This window comes from Wyeomyia smithii, chromosome 2, assembly GCF_029784165.1.
Source record: "Wyeomyia smithii strain HCP4-BCI-WySm-NY-G18 chromosome 2, ASM2978416v1, whole genome shotgun sequence".
NCBI classification, from domain to species: Eukaryota; Metazoa; Arthropoda; class Insecta; order Diptera; family Culicidae; genus Wyeomyia; species Wyeomyia smithii.
This window is the reverse complement of record NC_073695.1, coordinates 249,844,359-249,866,539: the sequence shown is the minus strand read 5'-3', so window position 1 is coordinate 249,866,539 and position 22,181 is coordinate 249,844,359. Positions and strand designations below refer to the sequence as shown.

General features: G+C 39.3%; 1 protein-coding gene across 1 annotated transcript in view; it reads left to right on the top strand.

Moving 5' to 3' along the window:
* The first annotated feature begins 790 nt into the window (after positions 1-790).
* Positions 791-22,181, top strand: part of LOC129725397 (autophagy protein 5) — a 48,159-nt gene continuing 26,768 nt past the window's right edge. The window contains exons 1-6 of the mRNA XM_055681184.1: positions 791-1,216; positions 1,276-1,375; positions 1,443-1,548; positions 1,608-1,732; positions 1,804-1,901; positions 2,335-2,440. Of these exons, the coding sequence (XP_055537159.1) occupies positions 1,067-1,216; positions 1,276-1,375; positions 1,443-1,548; positions 1,608-1,732; positions 1,804-1,901; positions 2,335-2,440 (685 nt within the window). The 5' untranslated portion in view covers positions 791-1,066. The remainder of the gene's footprint in view (positions 1,217-1,275; positions 1,376-1,442; positions 1,549-1,607; positions 1,733-1,803; positions 1,902-2,334; positions 2,441-22,181) is intronic.

Genomic DNA, 22,181 nt, shown 5'->3' with positions numbered 1-22,181 from the left:
TGCACAAAGATGAGTAAGTGGACAAGACTGATTGCAATTATCGAACGGCATTCGATAACTGCAATGTAAACATGTTGCAGTTAGCAAACGACGACTGTAGCTCAAATAATACATCAAGAAGCGCTAAAATTTCAACTTTTCTGAAAACTGTTTCGCCCCTTGGTTACCAAGGGGTCAACAAATTCGATCAAACAAAAATGGCATTATTATTTTTTTCTATTTCTAATAACTATGTGCATTTATATCAAATTTGAAAGACCTTGTGCACCTAGTGGCCTAGTTTCAGCGAGAATTGCTAGTAAATAATAAATTATAATTATATGCGAACTTAAATGCATGAACGGCATCAATTAAACACCAAGTAAAATACCACTATCTGGATTTTTACTTTGAGATGATGGATGTAGGTTGACAGGACAGAACTGATTAGATAGTGCCCGCTAAAGAATGATTAGCAGAAACAATAAAGCACGATGGAAACTAACCAACCATTTTGATTAAAACGAATGTAGCGTTTTGGAATTGTTTCAAACTATGTCGTTGTTTTGTTTTAAAAAATATTCATATTGAAATAATCGTTCCTTTGATTAAAACAAACAATAATCGTTGAATTGATTAACAATAAAACATTTTATTGATTCAAATTCAACACAGAGTTTTTGCGATGTAATACCTGTGATTACTCGCTGTAATTTTCCTTCTCAACATTTGCAATATTTTCGTTCAGTGCAGTGTGTTGTTTCCTCGTCGATCGTTTTGACGTTTCGTGTGCGCACGCAATCTCATCATCGGGCGGCTGTCTCTCGCCTTCCAGACGGACCAAACCACAAAACAAAAACAAATGTTTGACTGATACAGCGAGGAAAGCAAATCAGGAAAAATTAACAAGTGTTTTCTTCGTTCGATAACGAAATACCATTCAAAACTAGTGACAAACGAATTGTGTTTAGTGTCTGGTACGAGCCGGTTGTTTTGAAATAGCGTATTTTGGTGATCTTGCTTCTAAAACCCCGGGGGCTTACATTTGCTACTCGGTGGAGCACCGCAGGCTGAATAATTGGACACAATGGCTAACGATAGGGAAATTTTGCGAGAAATCTGGGAGGGCAAAATACCAATCCACCTTCAATTGTCACCAGATGAGACGGATGTCGCGCCCGATGAGTTTTTTCTGCTTATTCCCAGACTTAGCTATTTTCCGCTGGTGACCGATAAGGTGGGTATGCTTCCGTTAGGCAGGTTGGTGGAGAATTAATACTGGCATGGTAATTGCAGGTGCGGAAACATTTTTTGAAATTTGTATCCAATGAGTTACAGGACGGGGAGATGTGGCTCGATAGCAACGGAACTCCACTTAAGTGGCACTACCCGATAGGTGGTTATTTTTAAAAGAGTGAAAACTTTTCTTCATTGTTAACTTGTTTGTTTTTATGGTGTTACAGGAGTGCTCTTTGATCTTCTAGTCGGTAGTGAAGCCATTTTACCCTGGCACATCACAGTTCATTTTTCCAAGTTTCCAGAGGATGTTCTATTTCGGTGTCCAAATAAGTAGGATGTTTTTATCAACGTAACATACGGTTAAATGACTGTCAGAATTAACGTTTCAGGGATATCGTGGAGGCACATTTCATGTCTAGTCTAAAAGAAGCGGATGTGCTGAAGCACCGCGGCCAGGTTGTCTCAGCGATGCAGAAAAAAGATCACAATCAGCTTTGGCTGGGATTGGTCAACGGTTCGTAGAATTGAGTCATCTTTCGGTCGTTTGTATTTGTCACTTGTTTCTGCTTTCCTTTTTATTCGTAGATAAGTTTGATCAATTTTGGGCCGTTAACCGCAGACTGATGGAACCTATCCCGGACCAGGATGGTTTCAAGCACATTCCAGTTCGATGTTATGCCGAGGTAAGTGGAATTTTGGTTCGCTTTAGAATTTCATTGTGGGTTCAAATTGGACCAAGAAAAGTTTCCGTGAGATTCAGTTCGACATAAACCGGGTGGTTGCCTACTGTTAGGCGTCACAACTGAGAAAACCGTTTCATTCGGTTTCTCAGTAGGGATGTCTAATATGGTATAATGAATAAATAATTCTTTAATAAATAAAATGGGTTTAAAATAACATCATTTTAAAACTTAATTTGCGATCGCTTATAAAAAGGTATGCAATGTGATCTGGAATATTTATTACCCAAAATCTTCTTTAATTTTTATTCTGGGGTCTTATTTACGTAAATCATATTTATCAGAACATTTCTGTTAATGTTAAACCCTGAAAGTATTTTTTTCTGCGCTCGTAGTAAAAAAATGGTCTAATTCGCAATTTTTTTTCTGCCCACAGGATGGCTCCTATCAGCAAAAGCTAGTCGCACCCAGTACCGAAACGGGTCAGAAACGCACCCTGCAGGATCTTCTGGAGGACTTCTCGACACCTGTCCGGAAAGCAGGTAGGCCGAGTTTGCTCATATGGTTGCAAATATTTATTTCCTTGACACCTCAACCTGACTGGGCCGAAGTCGGCCAAGCTCGGTGCATGTTTGCCTGCGATCATTCGATTGCATTTCACCGACGACCGGCTGTTTGCGAAGGCCTGTCCTGCTCCTCTACCTGTGCACACAGATGGGTATGAAAATTTGCCTTTTTCGAAACAAAAGGACCTCGCCGGGAACAAACAAGTGTACTGTGCATTATTCCCATCCCCGGTATATGGTAAGGTTGACCTCCAGCGGAAAGGCACAATTGGTCCCTGTTTGCTCGCTTGCTTGCTATTCGCTAGAATGGCACTAACGAGACACAAAAATTTGACACCTCTTGTTATGTAGGCTCACAGCCAGGAGCCTTCCAAGGTGTTTAGTTATCGACGGAAAATGTTCGTAAATAGGAAAGGTGAGATTCCGGGAAGCAGCTCAAAGTCAGAGTTTTTGTTTTAAGTTGAATTATGTAGTTCAAAGCACAGAAGTTTGTTCATCTTGTTTGTACTCCGGGTTAATCAAATTGCTGGTCCTGTGATTTACCCTGAGGATATTTGATTCAACTTTCAAACTTTATTTTTGTCTTTTGAACTTCGAATTCTGCTCTTCAAGTATTGGGCGATGATTTACCAACGCGAAACTGAATGCCAGTTTTAGAGGTCTAAATGTTACTCTTGGACTTCAAACAAAATATTTTGAAACAACATCGCGAAGGATGTACCAAAAGAATGAATTTTAGTTTTTTAGAAATAAAATTTATTGGAAATGTTATCTATAGGTATACTTAATTGCCCACTCTTTTGCTGGATCAAATTTTATTGTTAAAAAAAATATTTCAAACTTTCGAATATTTCGAACTTTAAATTATTATACATTCAGGGCCGGATTTAGGTGCTGAGGGGCCCGGGGTAGATTTTTTTGTTGGGCCTTCTTAGCTTAAAGAAATTTGAGATAAGAAATTTTTTTAATTAAGGTGACTTAACGCTTCGCTGGAAGGTGACGAGGTGTATACATTACAAATTGAATTCGTTAGACGGATGTCGAGCCTCTGTTTTAAAACATTGTGTGTATTTTGCTGCCGCCATCCATTTAAACATCCATTCAAACTTTGGTTCTTGAACAAAAATGTTGAAGAGGTTGTGTATGAGACATGACGGCAAGTTTGACGTAGAATTATGACAGCCTGTCTTATTTTATTTAATTTTTTGATTTTTTTATACCTGCGATATTTCAGGAAATACACTTGGTTAGAGTTAATCAATTAGATGCACTGAAGTGCTAAAGTTTAGTATTTTTTTCCACTCTCTCTTTCTTTGTTAAATGATTGGTAACCCTAAAGAAGAGAGTTGTTTAACTGGCTTGGGTAACTCGAATAAACTGAAGAAAAATCACGTGAATTTCGTAAAAAACCGCGTAAATTCAGAAAGCCGCCTGAAAACTGCGTAAGTTCAGCAATTCGTATCAATACCGCGTAAAAAGTGACTTTAGTGTTTTTAAGGTTAAGCATTTTTGATACTTGGCACTCAGCTTGTGCCCTCAGCTGCAGCTTTCTGATTCAAATGGCCGGATTTGAGACACCTTAATATTTGGACGTTGGAATTTTCACCTGCGGATTTTGAACGCCGAATGTTGTCCTTCAGCTTCAGAACTCTTGACTCCAGATTTCGGAGCTCATACTACAGCTGCCGACTGATGCATTGGACCAAGAATTCTAACTTGAGGTTCCGGAGTTCGCAGTTTGAAATTTTATACTTCATCAATTTCTGTACTCAGAACATCGAACGCTAAAGTGTCTAGTACTTGGATGAAACTCGAAATAGTGGAGTTTTCAGGCAGTTCATTGAGGAAAAAAAAATCCTTGGTTTCCGTGGCTCTGTGGTTAACGGTATCGTTGTACTTATCCTGTAATGCAAAATGTGCCGAAAAAAAAGATGAGTCAAGAAATCTTTAGAATAATCAGGGAATTTTTACTGTAGTAAAAATTTACATTTGAAGAATTTAATGCTTGTTTATGTAAAATTGTGGAATCGCAAGATTCACCAGCATAATTGACATCATTTACAACTGATTACAATCGGCGACTCATTGACAACAGTATCGTCATCATTATCTGCAGATTCGTCCCCTGATTCTTCATCTCCTTAAACTATTCTCACGAATTCGCTATCCGTCAATCCCTTATTGCAGAGCATTTCTTATTCGCATCCTACAGGAATATCTTTTGTACCACAGTCTGATATTGCAAACCATTTAATCAAAGGAAGGTCATCTTTGTCAATGGATCGCTCGTCTTCAATGACATCAAGTTTCTTACAAGATCCTCTAATACATTTATCATTCACAGCTTCCCAAGATTCACATTCTCACTGAAAATTTTCTGATTGCAAATATGATGCAATCCTAAAACCACAGACAAACAGACGTGCCACTCGATGACGATTTCATCGACCAGAAAAATAACGATAATTTTGAAATTTTGCTTAATAGGCAATAATGCCGCTAGTGTCGCTATAAGTAAGTGTGAACATTCATTATCAAAAACAAAAACCATCAGTAATGCCGCTTGTGTTGATCTAAGCAAGCGTGCACACCCATTAGTAAGACAAAAACCGTTCTTCGAAAATAAGTTAGTAGGCAATAAGCTCACATGGTGGCGCATGAGTGTAACGTTTCGAATAGGGACGAAGATTTTTCAGGATTTTTGTTCGAAGAGGCACGTTTGTTCGTCTGTGCTAAAACCATTCACTAAATAATGAACGATCCATCCAAGCTTCACGCGATAGTAAACATCTGGAAGTTGAACATTCTTGAAACATCTTGGTTAATGTGATTTTCCAAAAATCATCATCAGTAAAAGCTTGTTAGTGCCCGATATGTTGACACACGGCATAAATGTGTCTTGATCTCTCATAATTTTTTCATCTGCGAAACTTCTTTCACCTAGAAAGAAATGTGCTGTTTTTTTTTCATCAAACGTCTAATAATAATTTACCTGAACGAACGAAGCTATCCCGTGACAACATCTACATCCATCACAGTTGTAAACTTGATGGGTTGTTAGCTGGTTTTCTTCTGTTTTTGAAATCAAATCTTCTTTAAATTTGTCAATTAAACTCACGTCTGCTGCAAGCTTTTCGCCACAAATTTAAAACCCTCGAACTCTAAACTTTCCTTGAAATTTGAAGCTCCATGTATCGCTGTATTTAACGTGAAAGGGGATGGAATCCAAGCATGGGAGGACCGATGGCTTCCTCCTGCATATTGCGCATTTCGAAAATGCCTCATAAAATATTATTTTTTTAACTAACTGGCAATTATTCATTGTGAAATTGCTGAAGCAGCACCAGAGCATCTAATTCAATCAATTTGGACATTTGGTTTTACCGCAAAACCATCAAAACATTCTAATCTTGCAATTTTTCACATCACTATTTTTTCTCTTCCGGTGATGTTTTTATTTGCGCGCCGGTACCCTCAAAAATATTTTCCACAAATACTGGCACGTAAGAGTCGCGTAACCACTGGAACTAAATAATCCTTTCTTTTTACACTAAGAAACATCGCGATCGTAACTAATTTTCGGGTAAATCGGCCGAAATGGACTGAAACTTGCCTCTAACTAAGCCTCTACATGCATCGATTATACTTCAAAAGATGCATCAAAACGTAAAAATTCAAAGCTTGCTATGTTTTTCTCAACAAAAATCCGCTATTGATCAACATGACATAAATAAACTTACGTTGAAGTTGTTTTGTTCCATGATTTTACAAGTTTCTGCAAAAAATTTTAACTGCCGTGCATGCAGAGCACATGGACAGTTCAATTGGTGGTAATCTTGCCGTGGGATGTGTTGGGAAACGGCAGAAAATCGAAAATTACTTGTCAAAAGTAAATGTTTTGGCAGAAAATATTGATAGAAACCTAAATATCATAAATTAAAGTCTGCTGTAACATATAAAAAATAAAGATCTGATGTTGTTTTAAAAGTTTAGTGAGAATATCAGAGGTATAGTAGGTTAAAATATGAATTTTAACGGCAAAAACATTATTTTTAAAACATCATTGAACATAATCAGATAGCTCAGTAAGATTGAGAAATAGCTACCTAGTGTCTTCAGCAAAGTTTTTTGTTATATTATTTTGGAAAACTTTGCCAAAGACGACGATAAAAAATATTGATTTTTAGAGAAAATACTTTTTTTATCTCACCTGAGGGGGATTAATCACGGATCTGTTAATGTCCAAAGAAGGATCTTTTTTTACTCGAAAACTTTCCCGAAGACAGTATTGCTCTAAAATGTAACGTTTACGAGAAAATGACTTTTGACCACCCTTTTCCATTTCTGGACCACAGTGCAGCGCCTCGATAAAATCCCGGTTTTTGCTTTTTTCTAGTTTCAAGTCAACTTCGTGTGTCAAGTTTTGCGCCCGTGTTGTCAGCACTGCCAGTAGTAGGCTGCGCTAGCATTCGGAGCAATTAGTTTGAAATTGATTACGTGAATTCCACATTATGAAGTAGATGGTTTTTCATTTCTGAATGATATGCTTTCAGTGGTTTTAGCTGATCATCAAGCCCGTTTCAAGTGCAAGTGATATTAAAAATATAAAAAACAAGCTGAATGTACACGGCCTTGCTCGTTTGAAAATTTCTGCTTTTTCTATAATTTTCTATATTTTTATATATTTTTTCCAACCCATCATTTCAAATAATATTTCTATTTTAGTTACAAACTTGCTTTTATACCACCTTTTTCGTTTCTCCATTAGGAGCTTAAGTGAATTATTTGCAGTTGGACCAACCCTCGAGTAAGCGATATGTAATGGACGGCGGGAAAACACGGCGATCTTAATTCTACTTCACCTTGTTTAATGGATCGTCCCTGTGACGCCTTGTTTCGTTCCAAAGTTTCGGGGGTCGATATTCTTTGCAATATGATTGAAGATCCTTTTCTGATTAACAATCGATGCGAAGGCATTCCAGCTGGGTCGAGTGAGTTCCTAAATTCCGTTGGAAAATAGATAGACACTGTAATTACATAATCAATAGCCTAAGCTCACCACTTATGGTGAAAATTATTGCTTGCTTTGTCTTCTCGCTTCACTTTTATGTGTAAACAATATCAATATCATTCCTATATTTGAACATCAGTCTTCATGAATTAATTAACAATTTGGAGATAAGGGCCTATCTCCACATTTTCCTCAAGTTTTAAATCACTTCCAAAGCAGAAAAACAACCCTCACTATTCCAAACATTCGGACATCAATTCTCGGTTTTGGGGAGTCAGCTCTGACCTATAAATATTTTTCTTCTTGAATTTGCAATAGCGTTGGACACCCGTTGTCATTTTCTGAACTTAGTTCTCTTTCTAGAGATATCGACATGATTTCACCAATTTACTCAGTTTCACAGTTTGACAGAAAGCAGAAATCGCGAAATTGATTTCAAAACAACGTTCCAATATAACGTCCAAGCATTCTTCTGTATTTTAGTAACCTTTCCAGAAAATGTAATCCGCTATGTACGATTTAAAAATTTGCGCCGGACACGAATATTTGGATTCTGAACGTCATCTTGACATCGAAAACATACATATTGCAGAGTATATATTCAAGGAGGGCATGGAAGTTATCGTACTTTTTCAAAAAGTTCCCATAGGGCACTAAAGACCTGAGTTTCTTATAAATTAAGGCCCCCTTTCTCTCTGATAGTTGCTCCTCCCTCTTTTCGACATCATGTTCCGGTCCCTGGACATCAACCTCTGGCCATGACCGGCTGAGAGCATGAAAGTTATCGTACTCTTTCAAAAAGGTTCCATAATGCACTAAAGGACCTGACTTTTTTATTAATTAAGACCCCCTCCCTCTTTGAAAGTTGCCCCTTTTTTCGACATCATGTCCCGGTCTCTGGTAATCAATTTCCGGTCTCCAGACATGATCAAAGGCCTAAAAACTGTCGTATTTATTCAGAAAGTTCCCATAATGCATGAAAATTGATTTTTCGATCAATTAAGACCCCCTCCTCCTTTGGGGGTTGCCAATATTTCTATGACCACTTCCTCTGTACAATTAACACGTATGCCAAGTTTGGTTGAAATCGGTACAGTCATTCGAGAGTTATGCTGGGACATACATACAAAACTTTTTTTTAAATAAATAGCTGGATTTTAGTTTGATTGATACTCTTAACAAAATTTTTATTCGGTAGTAGTTGAGCTTCGGCAACTTTTCCAAGCATATTTTTTATCTAAAACGCTAGATTGGATTCTCCGTTATCAAATCATGCAAGAAATATGTCGAGAAATCGGTCCAAAAACGGATCAAAGCAGGTTGGATGTTTGGAAACACTTCTCTAGAACCATTTGCAAGAAGGCGATTGTCGGCTGCAAACAAACGTCACTACGTTTCAAAAAAGGCCAACATTTGGAAATATATGATCGATTTTCCTATGACGACTTCATTCCGATTCCGAAAATATCCGTATTGCCAAGTATATAATTCAATTAATATCTTTCGCAGATTTCCAGAAACCGGAAGTCGGCAACCCAAGTTTCAAAGTATCGTCAGACACCGATAACCGGTTCTTAAGAGTCATTTTTGCTCCGAAAATACCAACAATGGGGGGTTTGCGAGCGTTTTCCACAGTTTTAAATGGCTTCCCGGAAACCGGAAGTCGCCATCTTGGATTAAAAATTGCATCGAACATCACGTTTTGGTCTCTGGACATCAACTTCCGGCCTCCAAATTTGACCAAGAACCCGAAAATCATCAAATTTCAATGAAAGGTTTCCATTATGTATGAAAATTTATTACTTTTGACTCCCTCCTTCTTTAAGGGTGACCCCTTCTCCTATACAATATTTCGATGACCACTTCCTTTGTACAAAGAACACGTATGCCAAGTTTGGTTGAAAACGGTTGAGGCCTTCGAGAGGGGGACGGGACACGAGACATATGGACGCTAGGCATATGGATGTTAGGCATAGTATGCTAGGCATACAGACGCGAAGCATAATGGATGTGAGGCATAATGGATACGAGGCATACTGCCAAAAGCCATAACGGACGCGAGGCCGAATGGACGCGAGGCCGAATGGACGCGAGGCCGAATGGACGCGAGGCCGAATAGATGCAAGGCCGAATGGACGCGAGGCCGAATGGACGCGGGGCCGAATGAACGCGAGGCCGAATGGACGCGAAGCCGAATGCGATGTTGTACGATCGCATGAGATCCAATAATGTAGTTCAGGTGTTATTATATTCCTAAAGAGTTTAAGTTGGGTAGAATACCTTTTTTGGAATCATGCGGCGAAGACGCATAATCGAGGGCAAGGAAACGAGGCGGCACTAAGCCGCCGTGGTTTCCGCAGTCCGAGCCGGCCGCCGACCCGCCGTCGGAAGCGGCGGCCTCTCGCACCCAAACGACTGATCTACTGGTTTGCTAGGTCTGCTCAAACGGAGTTTTCTTCCCTTAGTTAAGTCCGAACGAGCGGTAGCGAGTAAGGACAGTATTCGCTCGAACAGCGAGTCGGCCGAAGGCCGCGAGTGTATTGCTTTCCAAATGACACTTTGAAGCGAAATACATGTTATCGAATGCTGTGATGATGATGGCGATAACACATTCCACATCACTTCCCCTTGGCCTTGTGTCCCTTCGGCCTTGTATCCATTCGGCCTCGCTACCATTCGGCCTCGCGTCCATTCGGCCTCGCGTCCATTCGGCCTCGCGTCCATTCGGCCTCGCGTCCATTCGGCCTCGCGTCCATTCGGCCTCGCATCCATTCGGCCTCGCGTCCATTCGGCCTCGCGTCCATTCGGCCTCGTGTCCATTCGGCCTCGCGTTCATTTGGCCTCGCGTCCATATGCCTCGTGTCCGTATGCCTGCCGTCTATTATGCCTAGCGTACTATGCCTCGCGTCCGTATGCCTCGCGTCTGTATGCTTAACGGGGTGTCATCCTTCGAGAGTTATGCTGGAACATACATACATACATACGTACAAAACTTCTCTTTTATATAAATAGATAAATGGATAGATAGATGTTCATGTTGATATAAATATATACAATATTTCTATGATCACTTCCTTTGTACAAAGAACACGTATGCCAAGTTTGGTTGAAAACGGTTGAGGCCTTCGAGAGTTATGCTGGAACATACATACATACATATATACAAAACTTCTCTTTTATATAAATAGATGTTCATGTTGATATAAACATATACAAATGCTCAAATTGATTATTCTGTTGAATCTTTTGGCGTCAAACAAAATCTAAAAATCTAATAACCATGTACTGTTAACAATGATAAACTAGCAATACTCAGAGGGAGAGATATGCGGAGAGAATGTTGTGAGCCAAACGAACATGTCAAAATCTGAGCCAAACGAACAAGAAAGATAACACATTGAGAGGCATTGCAGTCAGGTACAATAAAGAATATATATTTATTTTCACACGTTTTTCGTGTTCTATTGCCAAACAATGAATTGAAAATGCTCCAAAATTGCTTTTCCACAGTGATTTTTAACTGGTGGTTCACAAACTTTTTGTATGGTCAACAAAATAATGATCAATTTTATTTATTTATTTATTTATTTCTTCTGGAATATATATAGGCTTTAAGCCCGTTATCCACACTCAATATTAAAATACAATAAATTAAAGACAAAAATACAGTCAACACTCATGAAGTTGTCCTCCTAAATATAAACATAGTCTGTTTTCTAAGATTGCAGGCGACATGTCGATGTTAACAGTAATATATCATTAAATGATCCCATGAATCGGCATGTAGGCTCACGTTGTGAATAATTCCGAGCTCGTTGCGGAGGGTTAAATATCCTTGAATTCCTTAACGAAACCGTATTGCTATTACGATGTATTCGAGCTGAAAGGGTTCGACTATCAGTTCTTCCTGCTAATACATTGGTAAAAAATACTATGTTAGCAATCCTATGTCGGCATGAACTGTGTCAATATTAACTAATGCACACAAGTCTTGATAGGCAAGTAGTTGATCACCATTGCATCTAAGGTTCTGTAAGGCAAAACGCACGAACTTTTTTTGAATTCCTTCAATTCGTTGAATATGTGTTACATTTTGGGGGCGCCAAACAATGCTCGCTAAGTCCAGCTTGCTCCGCACTAAATGGCTAATATAGAATAAGGGTTTGTGAGATCCCGTCCGTACCGTCTCACAGCAGAAAACAATTGCAAGCTGTCTGTAACTACATAGTCAATATGATTTGTAAACGAAAGTTGTCGGTCAAATGTAACGCCTAGGTCGCGAACTTTTTCTTTACGTGGTAACTCAGTTCCATTGAAATGATATTTAAACTTGATAGGAGATATTTTACGAGAAAATGTCATAACTGAACGTTTTTCAGCGTTAACGTTTAGATCACTTTCCGAACAGAATTGTCCAAAACTTTGCAAGTCCAGTTGTAATTTGAGACAATCGCCATTTGTTTTTGTGGGCAAGAAAATTTTCACATCATCAGCATAAATCAGAATCATGGCATTAGTCAATTTGCCTGGAAGCTTGTTCATCACGAGTACGAATAACAGTGGTCCTAAGTTGCTTCCTTGAGGTACTCCCGAATTCACAGTGAATGAAGCAGAGACGTGTCCCTTTATTTTAACATACTGAACTCTTTCCACCAAATATGTCTGCAACCAATTGTAGAGTGGACCGCCAATGCCGAAGTCACTAATCGATCGAAGAATGCTGTCCGTGTTAACTGCATCAAATGCCTTGCTCATATCTGTGTAAATACAGTCGACTTGAAATCCTTTGCATATATAATCGGTTACTAGAAAAGTAAACTCGCAAAGATTCGAGGTAACGGATTTCTTCCGTGTTGCACAGAAGAAATGCGTTCAGCGACTACCTCGTAAAAAGAATCGTACACTAGCCATTCGAAGAGCTTGGGGGTAGCAGATTGGATTGTTATACCACGATAAATCTCTACATCTGAGTGAGATCCTTTTTTATGAACAGGTGTGATGTGAGAAACTTTCCAAATTGAAGGAAAGTAATCGGAAGCCAGTGACGCGTTGAACAAACTGGTAAGGTAAGGGACCAAAAGTTCAGTTTGGAACTGTTTTAGGAGGCTGTTAGACAGAGTGTCAGGGCCAGGTGATGAGTTTGTGTCAAGTTTGTGGATTCCATTTTTGACATCAGTTTCAGATACTTGAAATACTTCCAAGCCACTGTCGGAAGAAGGTATACGCACAGTTGAAGGCTGCTCTGCAAAGACACTACGGAAATGTTCGGCGTAAAGGCCAGTCGACGATTGAGATCAATTATGGTAAAAGTATATAAAACTATACATAAACATAAAATTTACCACCTTCACGAGTTCTGGGATGCAATTTATTATTCCAAAAGACTTCCACCGTCACCAACAGTTATACGAGTCGAACGAAAAAGTTAGCCAACATCGCGCTTAGAGAAGAGATGTGGCACCTCTCACATGTGAAACCTAGTTGCCAAATTGGCGGTTTTTCCATCGCTTATCTCTCTCTCTGAGTATCTCTATGATAAACTAATGCTTGGATTCCGTCTCGTTTCGCCTTAAAGGAGTTTGGGATATTGAAATCAATTGCAAATGTTTTGCATAATGAGCATTTTAAATGAAACTCTTACAGAGTTCACGGTGCTTCAAAAGCCACAAAAATAAAGCCATTTACATGTTTGCGTACTTATCTGCGGGATGAAAACCAGTTCAAATATATAAAATTGCCCAAGCTTCATTGAAAAGTATTACTTGATGCTACATGTTTAAAAGTTTTTTGCGACTCCGCAGATCTGCATGGCGATGCTTTCTTCTGGACAACATCTTTTTGTCTTATTATTTTTAAAACATACGTTCTATGAATACCAAGCTGTCCGGAAATTTGAGCTTTCGATTGATCTCTTTACTCATCTGTTCGAATAATACGTGCTCCAAGATCATTGAAATACGCTTTTCAGGCAGTAAATGTAGGGATGAATGAGGAAAAATGAAATAACTGGCAAATAGGATATTGGAAACTTCGAAAAATTTGGTTCAGCAGGTGGGGCTCGAAATCCACAATTTCTAACCTTCGGTCAGATGCGTTCCCATAACATCACCCACCGCTGACATCTCAGTCTAGATTTCTAATAGCCGATTTTGTTTTGCTCTCCCAGTTTCCGCACTTCTTGCGTTCACTCAGTAGAGAATATTGTTTGGTAACTGACTTCTGTTTCATCACTCTCACTCTACAGTGTGCGTCACATGTTTAGAATATATGATTCGATTTTCCCAAAAATAGCAGCGGAAAATTTTTCTCACAATACAATCTCTTAGCGTGGGCATAATAATTTATTCAGGGCAAAAGAAAAAATAAAGAGAAAAGTAACACGAATTTGTTCGGGAGAAGCAAAATCACTTCTTTAAGAAAAATGGACTCAACAACAGTGTAAAGGTGTGAAACTCTTTCCAAATATTATTGAAATCGAAGTAAAACTCCATGCATGAATAATCGTATCAATTTTCATTATTTGTTGTTCCCAAATCGTCCGTATTCCATTCATTTGACATTCGGGTCCCTTCTGAAATATCTAAAAATATTGTAATTAAATAAAGCGCTTTTTTTCTCTGTGATATTACTCCATAGAACTACAGAACACGGCATCACATGTACTTTTAAATTTGGGTGGGAAGAAAATAAAAATATCCTTTTGGAAAAAAATAGGGAGTTTAATTTTTAACCCCCTGCGTATGTTGCAATATTTATGCGTTCTTACTTCTTCGGATTCCGTATTGAGGGTTTAAGTCATCAGTTACCAAACTTCGTAAATTAAATCCTCAAAAAAATGTTGGATTGTTTAGATTGCTGTTTTGGAATTCTAATTCTAAGCTCTGATGGATTTCGGCTATGAATATCAAACTAAGGATTGTGTAATTCATGCTTTCAATATGATGCTATAAAGCAAATGATATAAAATGGCAGATTTTTGCTTCTATATTGTATTTTTTTATATTACAATGATGTACCATTCAGGTTTGGACTGTTTGGGCTCTAAGTTTCGTACTTTCATTCTTGAACTCGAAACTTCTTGCCTCGGAATTCGTATTTTGTGTCTTGAATGAACTTTGTTTCATTTATGAAAGTCATTCGTGATTGTAACCACGATTTCAAACTGAAACTGTGCATTGCTTTTAGAGATAAATTTACTCTTAGTGAGTAGATCCGATCCGATTTGGTTCCGAGCATAAGAACGCCGCTAATTACAGACGGAACATTTTTTCCTCTCACCATTCACCAGATAAGACGCAAGCCGGTAGATATGGGCAGGATTCCGTTCACAACGGCATCCATATCACACACATCTAATTTTCCCTAGGCCGGAGTAACAAAAGGCGGAACACTGCATCGCTTTTGTAAGCAAATAAAAGCGAAAATTACCAACTTCTACAGAGCATTATTCGAGGGAGAAAAAAAAACAAGACAAGGACCTCAAAAGCGGTATTCATTTGTCCGCTTCCTTTCCCAACAGCAGCCCCTTTCACTACACGCATTTTGCCGATGTGTTTTCTTTCAAAAGGTGTGAATATTTTATTGCCTTCACAAATGAATAAATTACCGAACCGTCGCCGGTGAGGTTGTGGAAGACGCACGGGAGAAAAAGGAAGAACAAGATTGGGCAGCTTCTTTTGTAAGATCCTCGCCGTAGGGGTGTAGTAGAACTTCGCTGCGCCCCAGGCTAGCAGCAGGCAAGGAGCCGAGCAGGGTAGGGCAGTGCAATTGAAGCGTTCAATTGTTAGGAAAAAGATCGGTGCACTGCAATAACAACAGTAATAATAATAGTGTCCCGGAATCATTGCTAAAGCGGATTTGAGCTGAGCTTTCCGACCGACACTGACTTGCGTTCTGCAGGCGGGTATAATTTTTAGTACCCGAAGGGGGAGTTGCCAAGTCGTAATTGTTATTTGGGATCGTCGCTGCAGGTCCTACCGGGACGGGGTGCAGGTTATCTGGGAAAAAACGATGCACCTTATGGATGGGACACACTGCAAGTGCCTGGTGTGGATTAATATTTGGAAAAAATATGCTAATTTTCGGTATCCTTCCGAACCTCTCTAGCTAGGCTAAGAGATACTCACGCGGGGGTACCTGCGAGCAGCAACTGCTGCTACTCCGGTGCACTTTTCACGTTTTTCTTCGGTTGAGAAGATAATAAAAAATTTACATATATTATGATTTTCAAAACATGTGCTTCGATTTGCTTGATGGCTGGTGGGAGTGTGGGAAAGATTCGGTGCGGCAGCTGGAGAGGTCTTTAAATTCGTCACAGGTACGGAATTAGTGCACACATTCATCGAGTGAATCCGTTGTCGAAGGGCCGCTGCACCACTGCGGGTTAACATCGCATTTTACAATCGAATTATTCATTTCACACCCTTAGTTTTGGTGGCGATAGTGCTAAGAATTTACCTGTTGGATGCTGTAATTGACGATGCCTTCACCGACAGCCAGGTAGAGGATGGTATTTAGGTTCAAATTGTTGCAATCAATCGTCTCTATGGTAAGTCGCAGATCTTTCGCTAAACCATATTTTCACTAATATATATTTCACAGATTTTTTCAAATTTTGGATAAAATAATAAAATTTCCGACTGTTGTTGTTTTACTATTTTAGAATTTTGCTATCCAGATTGATTTTCCGTTTCGGAGTAATTTAAAAGATTTTAAGTAAATTCTGTTCAGCGTTTAACTATTATTCTTATAGATTCTAATTGCGTTTCTTCGATACTTTATTCTAATCACTAAAATAAACACCTCGTATATTTGAAACTGTTCATTATTTTTTATACTATTACCAAAAAAAGGAAACGGTTTTCTGCACACAATAAATATTTGCATTCAAACACAATACATTTGTAAGTGCTGTTCAAATCATTAAAGGATACGTTCGGATTCAACCAAATTATCTCATCATCTTGCTTTTGGAGTAGGACACATTCATCATCCATAATTCATAATTCGCACATTGACTTCGACGATTGATTTGTTTTTATGCTGATTGGCGAAACGTGCTTCGGTTTGGCAACACGCAACAGCAACAACAACACACACGAAAAAACGTGTTTGTTCTTTGGTACACGCATCTCCAAAACAGTAGTAAATAGCGACTTAAGTAGCGGCGAATTTCGCGCAGTAGGCGTAAGATATTAATTTGGTGTGTGCATGCGTGTGTGTTTTTTTTGTTTGCTTTTCCTAATCGCGCCACGCCCAATTACTGCCCCATGTGGTGTTATATGCTTATTTGCATTTGACGGTTTCTGTCCGCCACTACTGTTCCGCCAATTGCAAATTTGATGAGCCGTTTTCATTCCCTTCCAAAATTGCTGCGCGGGGTGTGTGTGTTTGTGTTTGCTACTGTTTTGCTATTTTGCCGAGCTGATTGAGGTTGGGTATGAGGTTGTTATTTTTTACCATGGGATGATCATAAATTCGCGGGAAAAATCCCCCGCACTCTGCTTCCTTTAAGTGGGAGATCCGCGTTCGGTATCATATAATATCAACAAATCATGGAAATCATGGATATTATGCAAATCATAATATTCATGGGAATTATGGAATATTTGGGTTTCAAGGTTTTGAGCGATTTGAATACCACCAGAAATCAATTTTAAAGTTAAAATTTGCACGTGCACGTCCTGTGACATAACACTTTCACTATCTGGGAAAAATTCGTGCACTTTTACACATCTAAACCGTAGCTATTTTCGCGTCCGATAGTTTCAGATGTTCACCCACAACGGAACCTTCGAGAAAGGGCTACCGTCGGCAGCGATCGCCCACTATTGACTTCATCACACCCGAAATCCTAACATGGTCCGCCTTGATTCGGTTTCGGTCATGTGACGCCCCGCCAGCAAACTAATTGACGTGATCCAATTGGCTTACCTAAGCTGATCTATTTTAGTGATTAATCATGCTAGTCTCCCCAGCGGGGAAGAATCACGAGCGCAGTATTAGCTAGAGGCTCGGCCCCGAATTAGCTTGACCGAGGCGAACCAAAAAATGTAAAAAAAATCCACCCTTCGCCCGTCATTGGACGGTAGCTCGACGAGCCTCTTGACGGCGTGCAGTGTTGCTTGGTTTGGTTATTTATTTTTTTGCAAAATGATTGAAAGTGCAAGGTGACACATAATGGCAGGGCTTCTAGTTTGCTGGAAACTTGAGCTGTCAATTCATATTAACAACCATTAACAATTCGTTCCGCCGGATGGTGGTGACAAGGTGTGAGAAATATCCAACTCTAGCGAGTCTACGGCAAAAACTTACAGCAAAACTTACGAGAAAATTGCTACACTTTGTTCCGATCAATCACTTTAAAACCATTTAGTCGAAATCAATCATTGCCGTTCACTCGTAACGACCAGGCGCGACGCGTAGGTCATACACACAATCTTTCCTCGTGGGTCCGCCGAGGTCGTTAACTTATCCGATTTTAGGTGTCTTTCTCTGTGCCCGATGACGAACAAGTGACGATAACGACGACGGCTGTGCGACACTCGGTGGACCACTTTTCGAACCGGCACAGACTGCGTGGCAACAGTTTTGCAGCCGGGTTCCGATGCCTCGAATGACCACCTCCCTGCTGTGTTCGCTCTAGAAGCGATCCACCGCACCTGTCTCTAGACTTCGCCGCACGCCATTCGCCCGGGACGGCTAGAGCTGACGGAGAGATAATTATTCATAATTTTATGTCTGAAATTCGGCCCATAAAAACGACAGTCCGACAGATCTTTTTTGATGTTTGATGCTCGACGGTCGTAGTCGTCTTCTTCGCAGCAACACGTTTCGCAGAATCCGTGAAATGATGATTGAGTTTTGGCTCCCCGGTTGCCAGGGGCGTCCAGGGGAGTTTGAATGCTACGGGTAGAACTTTAAGACGTTTGGAAATGATCATAAATTTTGTGTGAATCATATCTACATTCAACTATATTCACAATTTAATTGTGCCATCTTATAGACTTACCTACAGATTTTCTACAAATGTTTAGTTTTTTGTTGTAAGCGAAAGTTTATTTATTGTGTCCGTAAAAACAAAACTCTATAATTTCGTAGTCACTTCTTTCACATGGTAATTTTTTCAGACCAATGTTTACGCATAGAAATCTATTGCTCAGATATGAACGAAGCCAGTTGGACATCCTATTAAAAACTGCTAGTCAAGACAGTTTTTCCAGAAGTATATGAAGTAGACAGCATCAATCTGTGTACACAGCATCAATCTGTGCACCAACATCCATAGCTCGCATAAATTACTTCCAACTGATCGCTTCGCGAAGAATCTGAGCTGGGCTGGACTGATGCAATTTCTGCTCGAACTGAACAACACATTTTTAACAATGGTTTCCAGACACTTTGAAACCTGCTGACAACGATGGTATTCCTCGGTAGGTAAATACGATAGTTTTATTGCCTTTCTTAAACACCGGAACCATGCAGGAAGATTTCCAAACAGAAGGGAACTGTTGCAGTTGATTATCCGGGCCAAGTTTGAATAATGGCTTGAGTTTTTGTATTACAGACTCAAGCATTACATCTGATATTTCAAAAACGTCAGAAAAGCGTCCCTGGGAACTTCGTTGGCAGCAGCAGCATAATTTATTCCAGTGACAGTAGTGTAGAAACCGACAATCCTCTTTCGTACACACTCCAATGTTTAAAGCCGTCAGCATACACTAGCTTAAAACTACACTTGAAAGTTGAAGCTGTACCATTAAAAAAAATAATGTAGCGCTACAAGTCCTTGCCAAACGAGATTGCTTCCTTGGGGCGCACAGTAGTACGGGACTCAAAACCGTGAACTTCTTCAATTTACTCTCCAAGTACTGGTTCTATTGACATACTATGTTCAGATGATAATAAGTATCCGTGAAATGATGATTGAGTTTAGGCTCCCCGGTTGCCAGGGGCGTCCAGGGACGTTTGAATACCATGGGTAGAACTTTAAACCTTTAATCTACATTCAACTAGATTCACAATTTACTTATGCCATTTTATGGACTCTCCTACAGAGTTTCTACAAATGTTTACTTTTTTGTTGCAAGCGAAAGTTTGTTTATTGGGTCCGTAAAAAACGACACTCTATTTTATGGTAGCCGCTTCTTCCACATGTGAATCAGGATAAAAATCAGTAGAAAAAGGGCCGATAAAATCAATGAACATCAAAAACCTACTTTACTGGGAAATCTGTGTGAAAACGACGTAAACGAGCAAACTTAGCGAAGTTATACATATTCACTTCAGATTTTCCTGGTTTACTTTCGCACAAATTCGTTGTTCTGTGATGACAGTTGCATTTCCGTAAAAGCAAAAAGCCTTCTTGTTATATCTAGAAAATCTATAACGAGCGTCTTAGCAGAGTGATTGAGATCAATCAAAGAAATAGTTATCGGTTTACGTTATACTCTACTAAATTTTTTGGAAATAAATATTGAAATTCAGTCCGCAAATATATATTTCGACTGTGACGTACAGTCTTCCTCAGTGCTTTTTGTGGACCAGTCCACAAAAGCACTGAGGAAGACTGTACGTCACAGTCGAAATATATATTTGCGGACTGAATTTCAATATTTATTTCCAAAAAATTTAGTAGAGTATAACGTAAACCGATAACTATTTCTTTGATTGATCCCTTCTTGTTATGTTTTTTTCCACTTACTTGTAACAGTTGAACATTGCTGTCCCCAAATGCTTCTAAAATTGAATTGATCATTTTTCTTCATAGGCCTAGAGCTTCATTTCTCAAACCAAATAATAATCACGTTATCGACATGAATGGGATTATTTTGAGTAGGTCTGAGAAGGTTAAGTGTTTAAGACTAAAGTGCTTATTACGGGAGTCACTTCACGGTGAAATATTTTTCACTCTCACGCTCACTTCTCTTTTTGAGACCTATTCCCGATTCTACCTAGAGTGAGGTGACAAAAATTAGCTCCGTGAATTGAAATTGCCAGTGAAGTGAAGTAGAATAGGGGAATAGGACAAGTGAAATGAGAATGTTTCCCGGCTCAAAAATTCCGGATAAGTTGTTTTTTTTCTCGAGATAATGAGAGTTGAAATTTTGTATGATAACATTTTTCGAAAAGACGAAACTTTTGAGCCCCATTGTTAAATGAAACTCAAAGGTCGATCTTTTTATACGTTCCACTGGCTCAAAAATTTAAGTCCCAGAGAGTCAGTTTTTTTCAAAAGTTTTTTTTGACGTTGGACTAACGTCTATATCGAAGTTAGGCACCTGAATTTGAAAATCTAGTAATTCAACCAGGGAAAACCTAAGAAAAGTGGTCAGGTTTTGAGCGCTTATATATCAGTCATTTCTTCTCAGAATTTTGAGGTTTTGGCATCAACCGATCAGAAATTCTTTTACGGTTGAATTTATGTAACAAAAATAACCTATTGTTCGAGATACACTATTGAAAAATTGATAAATCACATCGATTGTCGGATACAACCGATCTGAGCTTGTAAACAGTCTCGCAGTTTTCAACCAATAACGAGCTCGCTTTCGGTAGCTGCAACAGGTGTTTCAACACCGTTTTAAAATGCTTCTTTTATCATCACCACTAAACAGATTCTGAACACCAATGGCTTGATTGATAGGGGAAATATTGCGCAAGATTGTCATATAATAATTTAAATATGTTTTTGATACTAAACTAGTTAAAAGTTGTGTTAAAAGTCGTGCACATTCAACCAATCACAAGCTCGCTTCTCCTTTGCTCGCGGATGGATTTTTGCTTTGGGCTATATAATAGCCTGCGTCGTCTCATAGCAGTCATCAGTTAACAAGTGGAAGGCCACTAGAACGGTCCTGAATAATCAGCAACGGTGGCTGATTCCAGTGGCGAAACTGAGCTGCAGCAGAACCAGAGCGGTGGTATCAGGCAGCAGCGGCGGAGGTAGTAGGCAGCTGCATTTCGGCATTCAGTTCGGTCTGAGTTGGACCCCACCAGGGGTAATCCAATTCAGATGTCGTTGGGTGAAAACAGCCAGAAACTGCACGAGCCAGCACCGCCACTAGGAAAGCTACCGCCATTTAGTGTGTGTGCAGTGTGCACATATAGCGTATGTGCATCTGCATTGATGACATTTGCGATGATAGGGATGGCGCTGTTGCGTGTGTATGGCTAGCTATAGCGTGTGTAAGACATTAGCATGTGTAGCATATTATGGCTATTGCGTGTATACCTTCAGCGTGTGTACGGATAGTTATAGCGTGTATGTGGATAGCTGCTGCGTGTGTAATGATTAGTTAAAGCGTATGTTTGGATAGTAATAGCACATGGTTGGCCGATGCGTGTGTATAGATAGTTGTATCGGATGTATGGATAGGAATAGCTACTGCGTGTGTATCAATAGTTTTAACGTGCGTATAGATAGTTATAGCATGTGTGTGGATAACTATAACGGGTGTTTATCGAAGATTATTATTGTCATTAAAAATATTAAAACGTCTTAGCGAACACAGTTGTGAATTTGAATTTACAGCAGCGATTTTAACTTCTTCAGCCAGTCTTTATTCATCGAGGAAAAATTACTGCCTATGAATGATTAACACTTATTCACTATAAATTTCATTTAGATCAAAACAGGTTCTTTTGAGTATCATAAATTATTGGTAAAAAAAGTTTTCATTCATTAAATTTTCGTTTTTGTTTCTC